Here is a 17,904-nt window from a genome sequence, read left to right on the forward strand (position 1 = left end):
AATTCTAGGGATCTCTTGCACAATGCATGTGGTTGACAATATTATACTGCACACTTGGAAACTATTGGGAGAGTTATTTTATGTTGTATTTTTTTGCCACAATTAAAAAAAGACCAGTTTTAAATTGATAACGCAATATCATGAATGGATCTCAAAATGAGCATAGTGAGTGAAAGAAAGCAGACACAAAAGATTACATACTCTGTCATTGCATTTAGATAAAATTCTGGAAGATACACCTTAATCTAAAGCCATGATGTCTTAGTCCATTTTGTGGAGGTAAAATTTTCCTCACCCCTTTGTTTCCTTAACATTTTATTTATACCTCTCTTTTAGCATATGTCACCTTGTATTAAATTTATGTAGATACAAGTCTGATCTCTTTTACTAGATCAAATTCAGCTTAAAGGCAGAGCCTGTATTTAGCTCATCTTTCTTTCCTTCACACTGCTCATCAACAGTGCTGTGCACCTAATAGGTATTCAATAAATACCTTTTGAATAAAGAAACAATTAAATTGTCAAATGAATAAATGAGGTCTGTAGATAATTTTATACAGTTGCAGAAATGGATAAATATGCAGAGTCTCTGCCTGTCTCTCTAAATCACTTGGCAGCTTTCCCTTTTCCACTCCTTTTACATTTCAATCATATTCACAATCCTCAAGAGCCTTCCATCTTCCAGATAGTATGCCTAATGCTTAAGATTCTCTATGGGTGGTACTAATTGGGCATTGTAAAGTAGTTATTGACAACATAAATGTTCACTAGATTTTGCCTCCTTCCCTGCAGAAACTGATGTAAAAGTAATGCAAAAATTGCATTGCCCCTTCTTTTGGCACTTGGTAAGAAATAAACTCAGTGAATGAACTGCCAAGGAGATCAGCAAGGAGTTTGAGCAATTAGAGAAAATCTTTCTCCTGCTGGGTGAAGTGTCACAGGGAAAGAAAACCAAAGGTGAAGAGATACAAGCAAAATGAAATCCTAATTATGTGATCTGATTTAATATACAGGCTTCCAGGGAATTCTCCTTCACAAAGTACAAATAAAAACAATGCTTCAATCTTCCCCATGTGAAAATGAGAAGAATTTTCCTGATTTGACCTCATCATGTGTATCTTTACAATTAGGGAGCAGGAATTTATAATGCAAAAATGCCAGTTCTATCAGAACAATTCTAGAAGTCACTTGGCCAAATGGATGACTTTGTGTTGTAAGCCAGGGAGGCTTGGTTCCCACAGATTGCTCCGTGTTGTCAGTGAGAACTTTGCAGCCAAATAGAAATGTAGCAACTCTGCCATTCCAGAATAGCACAGTTGTCAACAGCACTGGCTTGGGTTGGGATTTCATTTCTGCCTTTTTCTTCTTTGTGCTCAACTTCACCTGTAAAATGTGCAGCAATTATGGGGGTACTCATACACCTACTTCAGAGTGTCCTTGCAAGGATAACATATGTCGCATATGTAATTGCATAGCACGATGCCTGGCACATAGGGAGGAGCCAGTCCATCCCAGCTGTTCGTACTCATCTTACTGCATAGCCGCTCAGGAAAGCTGCCCAGAGGTGCACCGTTCTTGCAGCAGAGGCCACTCATAAATGGGAAAACGTAGACCAAATTGGAAGTTGTTTATCTCCTCAGAAATTCTTGTTAAGCAAAACAATTCAAAGGAACACGTTTCCTTATTGAAAACATTCTGCATTTAAAGTCTAATTAACTTTCCCACTAAGATGATGACAGAGAACATATAGGCACTGCCCCAGCCTGAAGGAAACTTCACATTCTAAAAGGAGGTGAACAGGCAGCAACCTTGTAATTCAGCCAGTCTGGTGGAAAGTGCCTCCCTCGTGGTGCTCTTGTAGAATACGGGGTTGATTGGAAATGATGTCCTATTTTCAAGAAGATAAGCATCAGTAGCAGTGGACAGAAAGATGCTGTTTTTCTCTGAAACCTTCCTTTTCAAATACATGAGGAAAAATAAGCTGTTATGTGATGCAGAACAGCTCTCAGCATGCAGATACCAGCCCTCCTGGAGAAGGGAACACCTCTGGGATTACATTCACCACCACCTTATTTTCTCTCAAAACAGAGAACACTTATTCCGAGGGCAACGTTTGCTAATCCCTGACAGCGGAGGGCTCGTTCCAGCCTGCTACTGTTCTGTGCTTTCTTTCATAAGACAGGCAGCAGAGTAAATCCCAAACCTCATTCTGGAAAGGATAATTTTCTGTGTAGCTTTGAATAACTGTCATGAAGAAACAATTAAGTAGGAAAGCAGTGACTTCATGTGAGAACTATCACTTCAAGTTAATAGCGTACAAAGCTAGTGGAATATAAACCAAAATATGCATTTTTTAAAAACCCATAAAACCAAGGCACTCTGTTGCTTATAGTAATGTGTTGTCCAACTCACCAAGGATGCAAAATCTTTTAAGTAAATGGGTTTTCGTGGGTTCTTTGAGAACCTGGTGAAAACTACCAGGAAAATGCTTATATGTATGTAGACATAAAATGTGTATGTAATTTTAAGTACCTGACCACCCCTTAAATCTACTAATGCTTGAGTTAAGAATCTCAACTCAAGAATAAATTATGGCCACAGTCATGGACTCTGGTAGCCGACAGAGGTGGGTTTAAATTCTGGTTCTAACTCTTACTGTCATGTAACAAAGGGCGTTTTTAACATTTTGGGGCCTTGGTTTTATCACCTGATAACAGAAGTCATAACACTTCCCATGTTGTAGGTTAATTACGAATATTAAGTTAGGGAATCTAGAGGTTGGACGCAAAGGCTCACACCTGTAATCCTAGCACTTTGGGGAGGCCAAGGCGGGAGGATTGCTTGAGGCTAGGAGTTTGAGAGCAGCCTGGACAAGAGTGAGACCCCATCTCCATAAAAAATAGAAAAAAATTAGCCAGGAGTTAGTTAGTGGTAGCTGCCTGTAGTCCCAGGTACTCCGGAGACTGAGACAGGAGGATCCTTTGAGCCCAGGATTTGAGGTTGCAGTGAGCTATGATCACATCACTGCACTCCAGCTTGGGTGACAGAGCGAGATACTGTCTCAAAAATAAAATAAATTAGAGGATCTATTTATAGCACTTAGCTATAAATAACATGCTTAGTTCGCAGCATGTACTAAGTACTCAGTGAGCATTAAAATTGTTATTAGCTGTGAAAATACAAAACTTAGGCCCTACATGGCCAGCGAACAACTTCAGTTCCATTTCAATTCTGCAAATGGTTACCGAGTGCCTCCTCTTTATGAAGGAGTGCCATAGGATTCCGGAATGTGAATGTGAACAATGGAAGGGGCCTGAGCCAGGGAGCTGATACAGATAAACTGGGTATGCCCAACACCGAACAGGGCAGATCTAAGGGTCTTATCTTCTCAGGGTTGGAAGGAATTTTAACAGTCATCCGGCCCACTATTATAGATAGTTATGTCAAACCACTGCAGAACAACAATTGCAAGGCCTATTTCACAAAGGGGAAACCAAAGAATCTTTAGGTAACATTTTATGTATTTAAGAGGAAGGAGATAAACCAAAGATATTAATAATTTATGGGCTAAATGGAATTAATAAATCCCACCACTAAGAATTTTTTGGTTAACCACAGTTTAGGCTACTGATGGATTTTATGCAGAATTAAATGTGGAAATATATTAAAGCAATAGTTATGGGTCAACAAAGTAGGTCACAAAGCTCCATTTGAAGTAGACTATTTCACCTGCCTCCTCAGTCTCATAACATAGACTGTTTTCTGCTCCATCTAATCAGATGCTCCGTGACACTCTGGTAACGAGATTCTAGGCTGCAAATGAGATGACTCGGGATCGGTCTTTAAGTCCACCCCAACCAATTCAGTAATACTTCCGGTATCTCATTTCCTTGGGTATGGATTTTACCCATAACGGAGGTAAAAATTCAAAAGCATATATTTTAAAAGAAAAGAGGGAAATTAATCAATGACACTATTCTCCTTGTTCTCCTCTTACTACTCTGGCCAGTTTCAGGCTCTTTGGGGGATCACCCTTCTCTGCTGTTCTTCTGCCCTCCCCCTAAATATGAGATTTCAAACTCACATGTCTACACAGGCCAGGCAAATAATGTGATCCACTGAAGGAGACTGTTTGATGACTGTGGTGACCTAGAACCTGTGTGCCTCATACTAAACAGGGCAGCTGTTACTCAGCACCCACCAATGGTTTCCATCTGGGAATCAGGCATATATTACTAGATCTTTCTTTTTCCAAGATAAATTTCAAATATAAATGTGTATGTAAAATGTCCTGACTTTTAAATATTGGTAACTAATTCACACTTTATAAAATACGTTCTGCAGGCCAAACAAAACACACCAGGCAGCACCAGTTTGAGAGTTCAGCTCTAGGTTTTTGGGTTTCCACGAGCTCTGCCCGTGATCTGATCTTCTCACTCTGCAGTCTCTTCCTAGAGAAACTCATCTGTTCCCACGGTTTAGAATACCTTCTCTGTGCTGAAGGCTTCCAAATTCATTGATAGTCACGGCCTCTTCTCTAAACTTCAGACTCATGCATCTAATATAACTGCCAATGCCATGTCTCCCTTGGAGTCTCATGAGCACCTCTGCAAAACTGAACTCTTGATCTAGCTCCCAGATCTGTTCCTCCTCCGGTTCCTCTAGCTCAGTAAATGGTACCTGTATTGCTCAAGAAATGTGGGAGTTATTCTCTACTTTCTTCTCTCTTGCTGCCTTTGTCCATTCCATCACTTTCCTGTTGATCCTTCATCTAAAATCATTCTTCGGTTTGTCCACTTATCTCCATCCCTGTTACCACCAAGCCACTGATGTTTCATCAGTTTTGCTGCAGCCGTTTCCTAACTAGATTAATTCTGCCCATTGTCCTGCCATTCTCTTCTGCATTTAACAGCAAGTGACCTTTTAAAATATTAAGTGGATCAGACAACTCCCTCATTAAGATCTCTCAATGTCTTTCAAATGCATGAAAAACAAGAGAAGAAAGTGTATTAAGTAGGTATGATCCTACTGTCGCAAATGGAGTAAGAGTTTTTTTCTCTCTTTTGGGGGGGAAAATGCAGAACAAGAGTATTTTTCATCTATAAAACAAGAACTATAATACCTGCATCAAGGGTTGTTGTGAGTATGAAATAAGGACAAATATTATTTTTGCATTGATTTTATTAGGTTTTGCAAGGGAGAAGGAAAGTTCAGTGAACATTTATTAATATGTTAATAGCTACTTACACTCCCTAATTAGTACCACCTACAGAGAACCTTCTAAGCCTTTTAGTGACAAGGTTTTCATTCATATTATTCCAGCCTCAAAGTTAAACATCTGCCTTGATTAAAGCATAAAACCCTGGTCTTTTTTAATTATGGAACAAACTAAGTTCAATTGAAAACACAGAACATAGCCTAATTTCAAATGTCTTCAGATTATTTTTAAAAGAAGTTTTTAAATGGAAAATGATTAGATGATGAGGTTGGTGCAATGTTACATCATAAAAATTGAACCATTGCTCCAAATCTATTTTTATTGATTTGAATTCACCTTTGCCTTTAGCTGTGCAGGACAGTCTTAATTTCCAAAGTAGACCATGAGTTCAGCAGCCCTTAGTCGCAGCAGTCCTCGTGGCCCCTTTTTCTTTCAATGCCCACATTCCCATTTAGAAAACACCAAGTTGAGAATGAATCCATGAAACCTGCTGTGGCTGGTGACTGCAAAGCCAGGAGTGAGGGTGAGAAGCTGCCCCTGCAGCAGTGAGGTCTGTCTCTGTACAACTGTAACTAAGTCAGCTCTTTATCTGTGCTTCCTTTTCTACTAGATCCATATGAGAGTCATAAAATCCCTCCATGATGAGCTCTCTCATTGACTTCCAGTTTAATTGTGAGTTGAATTGGTTGATGGACCCTTGCAAAGAGAGAAGTGGAGATTAAACTCCCTCTAGAGTAGAGCTCTCATCTTTTATCTCCAGGAATAAGATTTCAGCTTTTGGGCCTGGGTGTAGTGCTCACATCTATAATCCCAGCACTTTGGGAGGCTGAGGCGGGAGGGTCACTAGAGGCCAGGAGTTCAAGACCAGACTGTGCAACATAGACTCTGTCTCTACAAAAAAAATAAAATAAAATAAAGATTTCAGCTTTCGTTACACTTCCAAGTAGTGAATTCTCCCATTTGTGCTTGCATGTACCCAATACACGATACTCAGGCCTTCGTTTGTACTCCCGTAATATTCTGAAATAATAAATTAAAAAAAAAAAAAATTGAAAAAATAAAAACAATTTGAAGTTCGTAGAAAAGAAAGTTTGTTTCTCAGTGGCAATTCTATTACATGATTATTTATCGAGAACCAACCATGTAGAAGGCCCCATGCTATATTGACATCAACACATACATGTATAAACAACAACTGGAAAGGACTCTAATGCACCCAGTCCAAATTCTCATTTTATAGACAATTAAACTTTAGCCCTAAAGGAGAAAAGCGATTTATACAAAGTAACACGTGTAATTACCTATAGCAAAGACTGTAATACAGTCTAAGGCAGATTCCCAGTCCTCATAAATATAATTTTAAGTACATGTATTTTGTTCTCATTGTAAAAGTGATGCTTGAGTAAAGCACTGAGTAAAAGCAGTAAATCTACCATATAAAACTACTCCTAGTCTCTCCTGAAACCTACAAAAACTACAATAAAGGGCTTTTATATTAAAAGACAGAAACCAATATGAGCAAAGAAAATGGAAAAAGAGACAATAAGAAAATGTGGGCAACTGGAAAAAAACGGTCAGTGACTTCATAAACTGGAAGGACAGATTCCATCTGGACATGCAGGTTGTATCCTGCCCCACTCTGGGGGCCACTGCTCACTCGGACTCGAGCTCTGGAGTGGTTGACGGCTCACCATGCACCATAGCAAGCCACCGCCCTGCAGAGAAAACAAGCACAGAGCAGCCCTGGCAAAAGGGAGGGACACCCCAATTTGCACCCAAGAATTCCCCAAAGATCAGGGATTGAAGACACCAAATGGCTGTGGAGAAGAGGAAGTGCAGACACGACAAATCAAAGATGGCAGATACATAGATAGATAGAGATATGGTGCCAGTTTAGAAAGCATTTTGTTGGGAAGTGTGAGTGGAGATTCAATTTCACTTTTTTCTAGGTTTTTCTAAGTGACTGGTTTTATTGCCTATTTGTTGAATGTCCCTGTTTTTAAATACTAAATACTTGTATCTTTCTAGAGCTGCTTCCAGAGTTTTCTTTTAGCCTTTGATCTGTTACATTACAAGGAACTTCATGCACTTAGGGACCTAGAAAACTTATTAGAGCTTAGTCGTTAGATTGGCTATTTCCCTGTGAAATACCACACTTCTCTAAAAGTGATTCTTCGGGTCATAACTCTGTTAGTTCTCTTTATTTGTCTCCTTTAAAACATCTTAGGAATTCACTGTCCTTTGTGAAACTTGTATATTTCCCTTAACTGGGCCACAACATGAAAAAAAATATATCAGTGATTATCAACAGCAAAAGTATTTTTTGCACTTATTTTCATTACATGGCAAGCAAAAGTATTATTATACAACTGCCATTATTCTTTAGTACTTAGACATTTTTGTTGGTCTTTTAATTGCATGTTTCTTCTGCAGAGTAATAAAATGTACAAGACTTTTTGAGTTTATGCAGCTTGGCTCTCCAGCTCCCCTGTCTGTACTCCCTAACTTGACTCTGCATTCCAGTCGTATTTAAATACCCTACGATGTCCACCTGCCCAAGGCTCCCTATCACCTCCAGCCATCTGTAGGGACGAAGGGAAAAACCTCCCCTTTACCCTCTAAAGGTTCATTGAAAAATCAACTTGCAAAAGGCAGATTAATTGGGAAAAAGAAGCATACAAACTTATTTAATGTGATCACAGAAGCCTTCAAAATGAAGACCCAACCCCACAGTGGGGTGCAGAAGCTTATATACCATCTTGAGGTTACAGAAGGAATGGGGGCTTGGATCCTGGGAAAACAGATTATGGGCAGAGGGGAGAAAAGGAATTCTGTTGGGGGGCAATCAGTGATCACTAGGGCTTGAAGAATGTATGGTGGTCTGCGGCAAAGTCTGTTGGACCCCAGAGTGGACAGTGGTTTGTGACAAGTTTGTCCAGGTTTCTTGACAGACTTCAGTCTTCCTTACTGTGATAAGGGTTCAGTTCATGAAAATTCATTGTTCTCTTCTTTGGTAGGTCCTGATACTTTGGAAGAGACAGTGTGGGGAGGGGGTTGTCAGAGAGACCTTGAGGTTTTGTTTTCAGTTCCGCATGTCATCATATTTTGAGGTGTCAGTTTCTGAACTCCAACAACATGCTATTGCTCAAAAGATGATTTGTTCTTCTTCATCTGGCTAAAATACAGATTATCCTTTGGGACTCAGTTTAGACACTACACCCAGTATATGGTTACATAGCCCTCTTACCTGTTGCTGTAATGCCTGGTACATCTTCCATCACAGTGCTTATACTGTTTTGTTGTAAGTGCCTTGTTAATGGTCTGCCTGCCCGCTAGACAGTCAGATCCCCTTGAGGACAAGGATCGTCTTGCTCTCCCCTATATCCCTAGCCCCTAGCACAATCCTTAATATAAAATGGTGACACACTAAATATGTCTTGAATGAGTAAGTAATATATGTCCATTGCAGAATATTTGGGAGAACTAAAAAAAAAAAAAAATTTTTAAAGAAAATGAATATAAATCTCCAAACTAGAGATAAATCTTATTAGCATTTTTGGTTTCCTTGCTTCCAGTTAGCTTTCTCCATTGGCATCATGGAGCTATAAAGCTTTGAGTATTTCTGTTTTCACTTAATAGTACACTGTGAACATTTTCTCACTACAAATTCTTTGGAAGCTTCAATGGTTATAACAAGACTGTCCTTTAGAAATAAAATATAGTTTATTCAGATATTCTCTATTGTTGGACTTTGAGTTATTTGCAATGTTTTACTATGATAATGCTTAAATGAATATTTGTGCATCTCTAATTATTTCCCTATAATCCATTCCAGAAATTAAATCACTGGGTGAAAATTTCACAGTTCTACGTGCCAGGTATCAACATACCTACCTGAATGTACCCTTAACTGTAATATTACCTTTATTAAAGAGTGAAGGTTACACAGACAAAAAGGAATATCTAATTTTTACCTCATTTATTGCTCATTTATATTACACCTCTGTGAATTGTATAATGATAACCTTTGCCCATTTTTTTGTTGGACTATTATTGATTTAAAAGCTTTCTATATTTTAATACAATACTTTCTGAAAATTTTGTAAATTCCCTAGTTTGATATATGCCTTTTGATTTTATTTTACATGTTTTTATCATAACATTTTTTTAATCTTGTGAACACTTAACCAGTCTATGAATTGCTCAATTATTTTTCTATATAGAATTTCTTGCCCTACTTAGATATAATACATATATATTTTCCTACTTAGATATGTGCTTAGATGACATGTTTTCTTCTACCTTTATTAGTTTCTTTTGCTTACATTTAACTTTTTGACCCATTTAGAATTTATTTGGGGGTATAGTGTGAGGTGAAACTTTAACTAGAGTTTTTACAGAATAACCAATTCTTTCAATACCTTCTCTTGGCCTTGAAGGAAATGTTATTAAGACAATTGTATCTCAATAACAGAACCTAAAGTCATAGCCCAGTGTTCACTGTGAACTTTGCTTTCTCCTCCCAGGTGAGCAGGAGCCAGCTGTAAGCAGCGATTCTGACATCTCATTGATTATGGCAATGGAAGTTGGACTGTCTGATGTAGAACTTTCCACTGACCAAGACTGCGAAGAGGTGAAATCTTGAAATGGTGAATATAGAAAAAGAAATAGTAGGACTCAAGGGGAAGGAAGGGACAAGCACGCTGAGACTTGAACCAGGCACACACACCTGCAGAGCACCTTGGCAACTCCAGGGTGCCCCATCCAAGAATGATAACGAAAAGCAATATCCAAAGTCTTGTTAATCAGGATGCAGATTCTCCATCTCTACGACAGTCCATGGCCTTGGCAGCTCCGAGGGTGAAAGCTGATTCCCACGTCCTTGTAGGCACACACTTCCGAAGCTCCTAAAACAGAGATGGAAAAGACACCTTTAGGGTTTCTCAGTTTCATTTCAATTTTTTCCAGGTCTTAATTGTTCTTGTTTTTGGAATGTTGTTTGATTTCTTTGGCAATTTCTTTTTGAAGACTGTGTGTAATTTACTTTATATCCACTCCTTTGTTCTTCCTTTGGTTCACTCCAGCTTTTGTATAGATTTCTGTTTAGAAGCGCCAGTTCCTCCTATGGTCAGTTTGTATTCCACCTCTGAGATGTAGGGTCTTGTCCTCTCAGCATGAAGTGTGCATGACTTTGAGAAGTGCCTCCGCACCCTGAAACAGACTAAGGACAGCTTTCGTTAAGAATCTAAATTGTTTTAAGTGGGTCTTAAAAATCCCAGCTGCCAGAGACCCCAACACTAAGCTCTAATCTGCTGAGGCCGCTGCTCATTATTTTAAGCTACATCACACCGGCTTCCACTTGACAGGCTGTGTTAACGGCCCTGGAGACACGAGGCGGGAGCTCTAGGGAAAAAGTTGAATTCATCTGGGTCTAACAGTCTCTGGCGGAAATTCTGAACTCAGAAGCACTCTCCAGGGCATCCAATCTTCGGTGGCTGCGGGGCTGGGTTTAAAACCAGACACTACTTATTCTGACCATTAAAAACAAAATGCCGGTTGCATTGGCTTCCCCTGAGCTAAAGTAGATTTTTGTCACTTCCATAGTGGATCTGCAGGAGATGGGGGCTTTAGAGAAGGGTCAGTCATTTTTGAGCCCAGTGGCAAACACAGTGGGGGTTGCAGTAGCACCTAGATCTTACTTTAATTTCAACATACTTCTGTTAAACCTCACCAGGCCACCTGGAAGGATGTAGGTGGATCCTTAGCAGATTGCTTCCCAGGGCTCCCGAGTGAGTCCGGATACCAGGTGAGGAATGTGGCGCGGTTTGATAAATCATTTGAACCAAAAAATGCAACATGAGAATTTGCTGAAACAAGTTTATCCTGACTGAGGTAGACTAAGTAAGTAAGAGGGAAAGGAAAAGAGGTATCCAATGAATACTCAAACCCACCGCTGTTTTTAAAACTGTGTCTGTTTTTATTCTTTTTTTTGTAACTTTTTCCAGAAAAGTGCTATTTTTTCTGAAATAGCACTATTTGTGCAATTTTTTCAGTGGGCCCTTTTGTAATACAGTGAGGCTATCCAGATGCAGAGATGACTAAGGTAGTGAACAGCTTCTCTGAACAATCGGAGGGGTCACCTCATCATCTCTAAGCAGTTGCCCACGGTCAGGCTGTTGCTTGGATTAACTACAAAAGAAAGGCTCTTCTCACTGAGTGGTATTTACGTATTTGATGAGAGCTTTTCCACCTCATGACGCTAACACTCATTCAAAACCAGAGTTCAGTGCTGCTGTAAAAGCTCGCTGCCTGCTCACACGTGGCGTGCGGGCCAAGGGGGCAAGGACACCAGTTGCTCTTTTTTCACCACCTTTAACGAGTTCCTATCTGATGGTTTAGAAGTAGACAGCAAGGCAAGGAAAATGATTACTGCTTTCAGAAAGGTCCGGCACTTCCTGTAACGAGATCCAGTCTCTGGTGTGGGGAGGCAGGCAGGGAGGAAGGAGGAGACCTCTGACCCAGGAGTCAGGAGTCCCAGGTGAGCCACACCCTTGCTAGGTCTCAGCTTCTCCATCTATAAGGTGAAGAGTTTAACAACACGATTCCCAAAGCTCCCTGGCTGTAGGAGCACTGACGAGCAGTTTGCCGGGGGAGGGGGGGGGGGATCTACGTTTTGCAGATGGCCGTGACATGGGCGAGCAGGCTGCGGGCTTGGGGAGGCAGAGTTATTTGACTTGTAACATGTAATAACAGCCTGTGAGATCTGGCACTCCTGTGTCGCTGAGAATGAAGATCTAAATGATTGAAGTTTTAAGTCCAGGTAGGAGTTAGTTTGTTTTGCCTTGTTTAAAAACTGCTGTTAGTCACAGAGTTTTCGATCTCTGGATACCTTCAAATCCCACCTCTCAGTGTGGGATTCTTGATCTCAAAGGTATTTATTTTTTCATTCAGCATAGGCCTGCAACACCTACTACTCCTCCTTCAATCAGCTTTGCCCAAAACAGATTTTGGAATTATTGGTATTAACCTAAGTCCGGTGGAATTAGAAAGATAATTCAGCAGCAAAAGAAATATAAATTATATTCCATACCCAGAGAGAAAATGCCCTTTGGATTGCATAGTCCCTCTGTTTGATGAGTGTTTTTTCTTCCTACCAATAACCAGGTAAATCAGGATTTGACTCAAATGCAGGCACAGGCAGGGCCTGGTCATAGCTGCCCCACAGGGTGCTGTATGGATGATAAGGGGCCCCAGAGGCCAACCTGAGGCCTGTGGATCTGACCCCAAGGAGGTCCTGCTGCAAATCCTATGAGCTTATGACATTCTCTACTTACCAAAGGTTTATTTCTAGAGATTTCCCGGTGGCTTTGATAGTTTTTTAAAAAGTTTAATCAGAAAGTTTTCATTTCAAAAGAAAGAGAAACAGCCCTTCCCCATAGCCTGCTTCATCACCTCCCCCCAAAAGAGACTCTGACCTGGAGACCCAGTGGTCCACAGACGAGTGTCAGGGGTGTGTGAACCCTCTAGACGCTGATGCAGACTGAATGTGCATTTGCAGATGTGCGTTTTTCTCAAGCGAGGCTCTAGACCAGCACTGTCCAGTGGAGATATAATGCAAGTCACATACTGAATTTTCTACTAGCCACATTTTTAAAAAATAAAAAGAAACAGGTAAAGTCGTTTTAATAATATTTTTTATTTAACCTAATATTATTGTTTCAACATGTAATTAATGTAAGGAGTATTAATGACATATTTTACATTCTTCTCTTGTACTAAGTCTTCTAAATCCATTGTGTTTTTACACTCACAGCACGTCCGGATCGACATGAGCCACATCTCATGCACTCAGTAGCCATATGTGGCTAGCGGCCCCCGAGTGGACAGTGCAGATCTAGAGCTTCTCCAGTAACCTCACGAGATTCCCTGACCCTTACAAAAGAAAAAGGTTGAAACCTTAATTACCTCCAGAGAGCACCAGACACCACCCAAGTCGCCTAACGAAAGACCCAGAGATCTGTTTATTTTATAGTGAATAAAGTTTCAGGCAGCCCTTATCATTTACTCTTACTTCTCTGACCAGTTGTTTTTTAAAAAGTGACACAAACCTTGTCAATTTGGTGCTGAAACAAAATTATATCCCTCATTTCTATGACAAACCCTTAGGCTAATATATGGCACTTAGGAGCCAGAGAGAATTCCAGACTAAGTCATCCAACTTTGCTTCAACTCTTTCTTGTCTGTGGCCAGCTAAAGGTCCTTTCCCAGTCCCAGTGTCTGCTGTCCCCACAGCTGTAGCTAAAACTTAAGGATTTTGGAAGAAAGAGTGAGAAATTACATATTGATTCCAAATACAAGACTTCATGTGGCCTTACTGAGAAAAAATCTTTGGGGCTTATGGCTGTCCAGCCCCTAGGTGGTGAGTTCTGACCACCTCCAACAGCCAGCTTTCTACTCAAAGTGAGCAGCCACCGACCACCCCAAGGCTGTGGGGAAGAAAAGGAGCATTTGCATTCACTCAGAATAATTTAGGGTCCCCTTTAGGAATTGCTACCTCCTGTGTGTCTAGTCCCTTTGGAAGAGCTGAACCCTGATCATGAATCCAGCATCTGAACGTTGACTTATGCTCTAGGGTCGGGTCACCCCCTGGAATGTAAACTCTGGTCATCTATGCAGGGAGAGGGAGAGAAGCAGGAGAAGGTAAAAAGTTGAAAGTGACAAAGGTACCTACCCATTTTGACATCACAGGGGAATGATCATAACCATGGAGGCAAATCCCTGTCCAAAGAGGTTTTTTTTTTTTTATTTGTTTTGCTTTGTTTTTAGCATTTACCTTCATCCTGGTGAGATATCCTGGACATTCATGGGCCTGGGTTTGGTCATATCAAAAATCACGGTGCCCAGTGGCCATTTCTGTCACTGCCCTGACAGCTCTGTGGCTACCATACTTTCAGAACCAAAAATGATGACAGGTAGTCTAACCTGGGACTCTTTCTTATTTATGAGTTGTTTAAACGGAAATTTTTACAGAACATAAAAATTCAGTGGTTATCCATTGAATGCATCAGCTTGACTGAAAACAAATCTCATTGAATCAAAACTTTTTCAGAAAATCTGGGATAGGGAGTCACTCCCTCTAGGAGCAGGGGCCCAGCCCTCTGTGGTACTGGGACCACTGAGGCAATTTCCAGGAGCATTTTTATGGATTCTCTCACTTAGATTCCTTTCTCTTTTATGTCTGTGTCTCTCCAACTCTATTTTCTTCTGCCTGTCTGTCTGTCTTTGTGTACACACACAAATTCTTTTCCTATTTTCTCCCTCGTCCTCTTCTCTTTTCTTCCTCTTTCTTTTTATTCTAGTCTTGCAAGAAACTCTGAAATAACCTTCAGGACAAAAATCATTGGTGGCTCTGTATTTTTAGGGTTATTATTGTGATTACTGTTGTTAGTGTCTTTCTTCTTTTTATTGTGTGGCAAAATCTATGTTTTTACTTACGATGAGGAAAACTAGTTTACTCTAAAGGCCAATTAAGTTCCTCCCTAATGGAGTCAGCCTCAGTTTCACTTCTTATATCACAAATTGCATCTCAAACCACCCACAGCTGTTGCCTTTTATTTCAGGCTTCCTTGCCATAAAAGTCTCCTAGGCAAATAATGGCAAGGTAACAATTCCAGAATGCTGGCGAGATCTATTTTCCTCCACGCCCAACATTTATAACCTTCCTCATTCACCACATGTCCCCAGGGTTAGGACTTCTTAGAAAAACTTGTATTACTGTATCTGATGTCCACTCATGCTTCTTAATATCTTCACACAAGAGCTTGCTCATTGTACATGACCCAAGGGCCACTAATTCCTAAAGACTCACAAAGAGGTACAAAGAGACTACCCTACTAAGGTGGAGGATACACAGTTCCTTGTGCCCTGCTCTGTGCCACCGAGGTCCCTCGGGGACGTTATCCTGTAGGAAGTCAGAAAAGAGGATGGCAGGATCTCTGGTCAGAGCAGGGGTGGAAAGCTTCTGTGATTAATAGAACATAAATGCTTCCCCTAAATAAATGTTCATCCTAGGTTTAGAGTTGACCTGGGTTTGGGGGTGTATGTGTTTGTGCGGGTATGTTTAAAGAATTAAATACTCATGAGGTAAAACACTCATGATTACAAAGAAGGTTGGGATTGCCTGAAAAATAAATTAAGAGAACCAGCTGTGAGTTTCTCATCATCACTTAGCTCTTCCCTTTCCCTGCTTTTCTCCCCATCTCACAACCTCAGACCCTTTGTCATAGGAACATTAATTTTTAAAGACCCATAGATCAATAGCCACACTCTTCCACTTTGAGCCTTTTAATGGCACTAAATTATTATCCTAGAACTCATGAAGTGAGTTCAGCTCCTAGAAGTGGACCTTTAATACCAAGTCCTTTAATTGCAAAACCTGCTTCTACAAGAACCTGCTGAGGTCAGTAACATCTCTGTTTACATGTCTCGAGTGCTTCATAATCAAGTGGCTTTTCCAGGAATCTCAGAGATCAAAGATTTTCTAATGCTGTGCTACTATTGACATTTGCACTTACTGCAGAGCCATTTGCTCTGTGGCCACCTGATAAATATTTGTTGATGGTGATGATAAGGCAGGAACATATACATCTCTTAAGAGATCTGCGGGTCTGAACACAGTGAGGGAGAAAATCCATGGAGTGGGGTAGCTCAACCTGAATTACCCAAAGTCCTTGCTTGGCAGAATATCTGTGGTCTGTTATCCTTACTGAAGTGATGGGCTTGGAGAAGCAGGGAAAATGTGGGGACCATGTGTGCTATATAAACCAAAGACCGATCGATCACCTTCCAAATGGACACATGTTTCTTCCATTGACTAGTTGAATCTTCTCCTAATGTTCTCATAAATAAAAGTGAAGGTGGGTTGCATGGTTGAATGAAACCATGAAACCTTAGGAGGTTTTCTCTTGCAGGCTGTTGATTGACTTTACTAAATCCAGAAATCTAAAAAAAAAAAAAAAAAGTATGGCCTTAGTACCACATCATCTTTAAAATTTAGCGTTTAGTCCCCTTTTCCTTAAAAAGTTTCAGACAAATCTAGCGCTTTATTGAACTCAGAATATTGTTCTCTTCGAGAATGTGAAGATTTTAAATAGCCAAAGAATTTTCATGTATAAGAGCTAGCTAATTATAGTATATCCTGCTCTTCTGAAGACAATACCAAACTGTTGCCTGTACTGATAGTTAGTAGAGCAGTTGAAGAACTAGCACGTGGACTTTGTAGTCTGTTGGCATCTGTGGTGCTGACTGTCCAGTAGGATGCTATTGCAAGGAGCAGAGTGCCCTCTGCTGGAATAATCACAGTTATTCTTTCAGCAAATTAATTTGACTTGGGTCACCATTTCCTCAACAACTATACTTAGTTATTTGCCTTTTGTCCTACAAATTCTTCAGTAGTTGAGAATTTGGTCTACATTTATCACATGAGGAAAGAATGTCACAAACTGAAAAATTGAAGGAGACCCCACAGAAGATCTTCTGTCAGCAGCCCTTCTGCAAAATGTTCAAGCATAATGTCGCTCTGTTTGCAAAGAAGATGCCTCTGGTTGGAATGTTTGTGCAGAGTTCTAAGCAAGGGACTGCTTGTTTTGTAACTTGTTTCCACTTTATTCTTGTGAAATTGCAAAGGAAGATCAATAAAAGGACTTCTTTCATATGAATGTAAATGGTGTGAAATACTGACGTGTTTTGTACATGTACATAATATATTTACTTCCTGCTTTCACGTTAGTAATCCGAAGTGGTTATACCATTTTATAATTAGAGATGTAGGGGTGAGGGAGGGGAGGGGCTGTTATTTTTATAGTGGGGTGTCCCTTATATTTAGAAAACTTGAAGTAATTTTGTATTTGTGAAAAGTTACATTCCATCCATTTTCTGAAAAATAAATTGGTATTCTTTAAAATGTTTGTGAGCTGGGAGGATGAATATTCTAGTTGCTAGGGGATCCTCCCAGGCAGTACATATGTGACACCCAGTTTTGTGGACTGCAGACCATAACCAGCAATTGCCAGTTTAAAAATGTGAAAAAAGGCAACTTATTTTAAACCCCTTTGTATAGCACATTATTATTTCCCAATGAAAAAAATCTCTAAAGAATGAACTTACAATTATGAAATAATCAGGCATAATATCATAAATTAATTTCTAGCACCTTCCTACTAGCAAGAGGAAAATCCAATGGCTTCATTTTTTTCCTTAATACAAATTGCTGTTATTGTAAACAAACAAATGCTCACAAGAAAATGCTTGTTTTGAAAGACGACTGCTGTCACGGGTAAAATTTTACTTAGGTTCCCCACAGGTCTTTGTGGCCAGTCTGCAGGTCCTGTCTATGAGGGTCGCATCTCAGTATTGCCCGTCCTTCCGTATCAGATCATGTGACTAAGCTTCCTGGATTTATTTGCCATCTGACCCAAAATCAAAAAAGTCACTCCTGATGATATTTGCGTGGGGAGTTTGTAATTTGGGCCCGTTAGCTCTTAATTGCTGAAATAATGTAGTAGTGGATTATGTAGCCATTTTACCCAAACATGGTTTTCTCTGCTAAGTCATGTGCATATTTAGATGATTAGTTAAGGCAGTATAGTTGTTTAGGGTTTTTTTTTTTTTCTGTATAAATTTCTTTCC

At 40.0% G+C, this 17,904-nt stretch overlaps 1 protein-coding gene and 1 long non-coding RNA gene across 5 annotated transcripts in view; both read left to right on the forward strand.

Annotated features, from left to right (window-relative positions):
- The window catches only part of RNF150 (ring finger protein 150), a 221,691-nt gene extending 210,527 nt beyond the window's left edge, over positions 1 to 11,164 (forward strand). For 2 of the 4 annotated variants that reach the window (XM_045552225.1, XM_045552226.1), the window contains 2 exons: positions 9,744 to 9,850; positions 10,952 to 11,164. In XM_045552225.1, coding sequence (XP_045408181.1) covers positions 9,744 to 9,850; positions 10,952 to 11,077 — 233 coding nt within the window. In that variant the 3' untranslated portion in view covers positions 11,078 to 11,164. Of the gene's footprint in view, positions 1 to 9,743; positions 10,265 to 10,951 lie in introns of those variants that run through there. The other 2 variants (XM_045552228.1, XM_045552227.1) reach the window with 2 other exon arrangements.
- A 50-nt stretch (positions 11,165 to 11,214) lies between these two features.
- LOC123638545 lies at positions 11,215 to 16,940 on the forward strand. Its single transcript, XR_006735388.1, has 2 exons — positions 11,215 to 12,888; positions 13,031 to 16,940. It is a non-coding gene; the product is annotated as an uncharacterized LOC123638545 (long non-coding RNA).
- Positions 16,941 to 17,904: the final 964 nt, after the last annotated feature.

This window comes from Lemur catta, chromosome 5 (assembly GCF_020740605.2).
Source record: "Lemur catta isolate mLemCat1 chromosome 5, mLemCat1.pri, whole genome shotgun sequence".
Classification (NCBI taxonomy): domain Eukaryota; kingdom Metazoa; phylum Chordata; class Mammalia; order Primates; family Lemuridae; genus Lemur; species Lemur catta.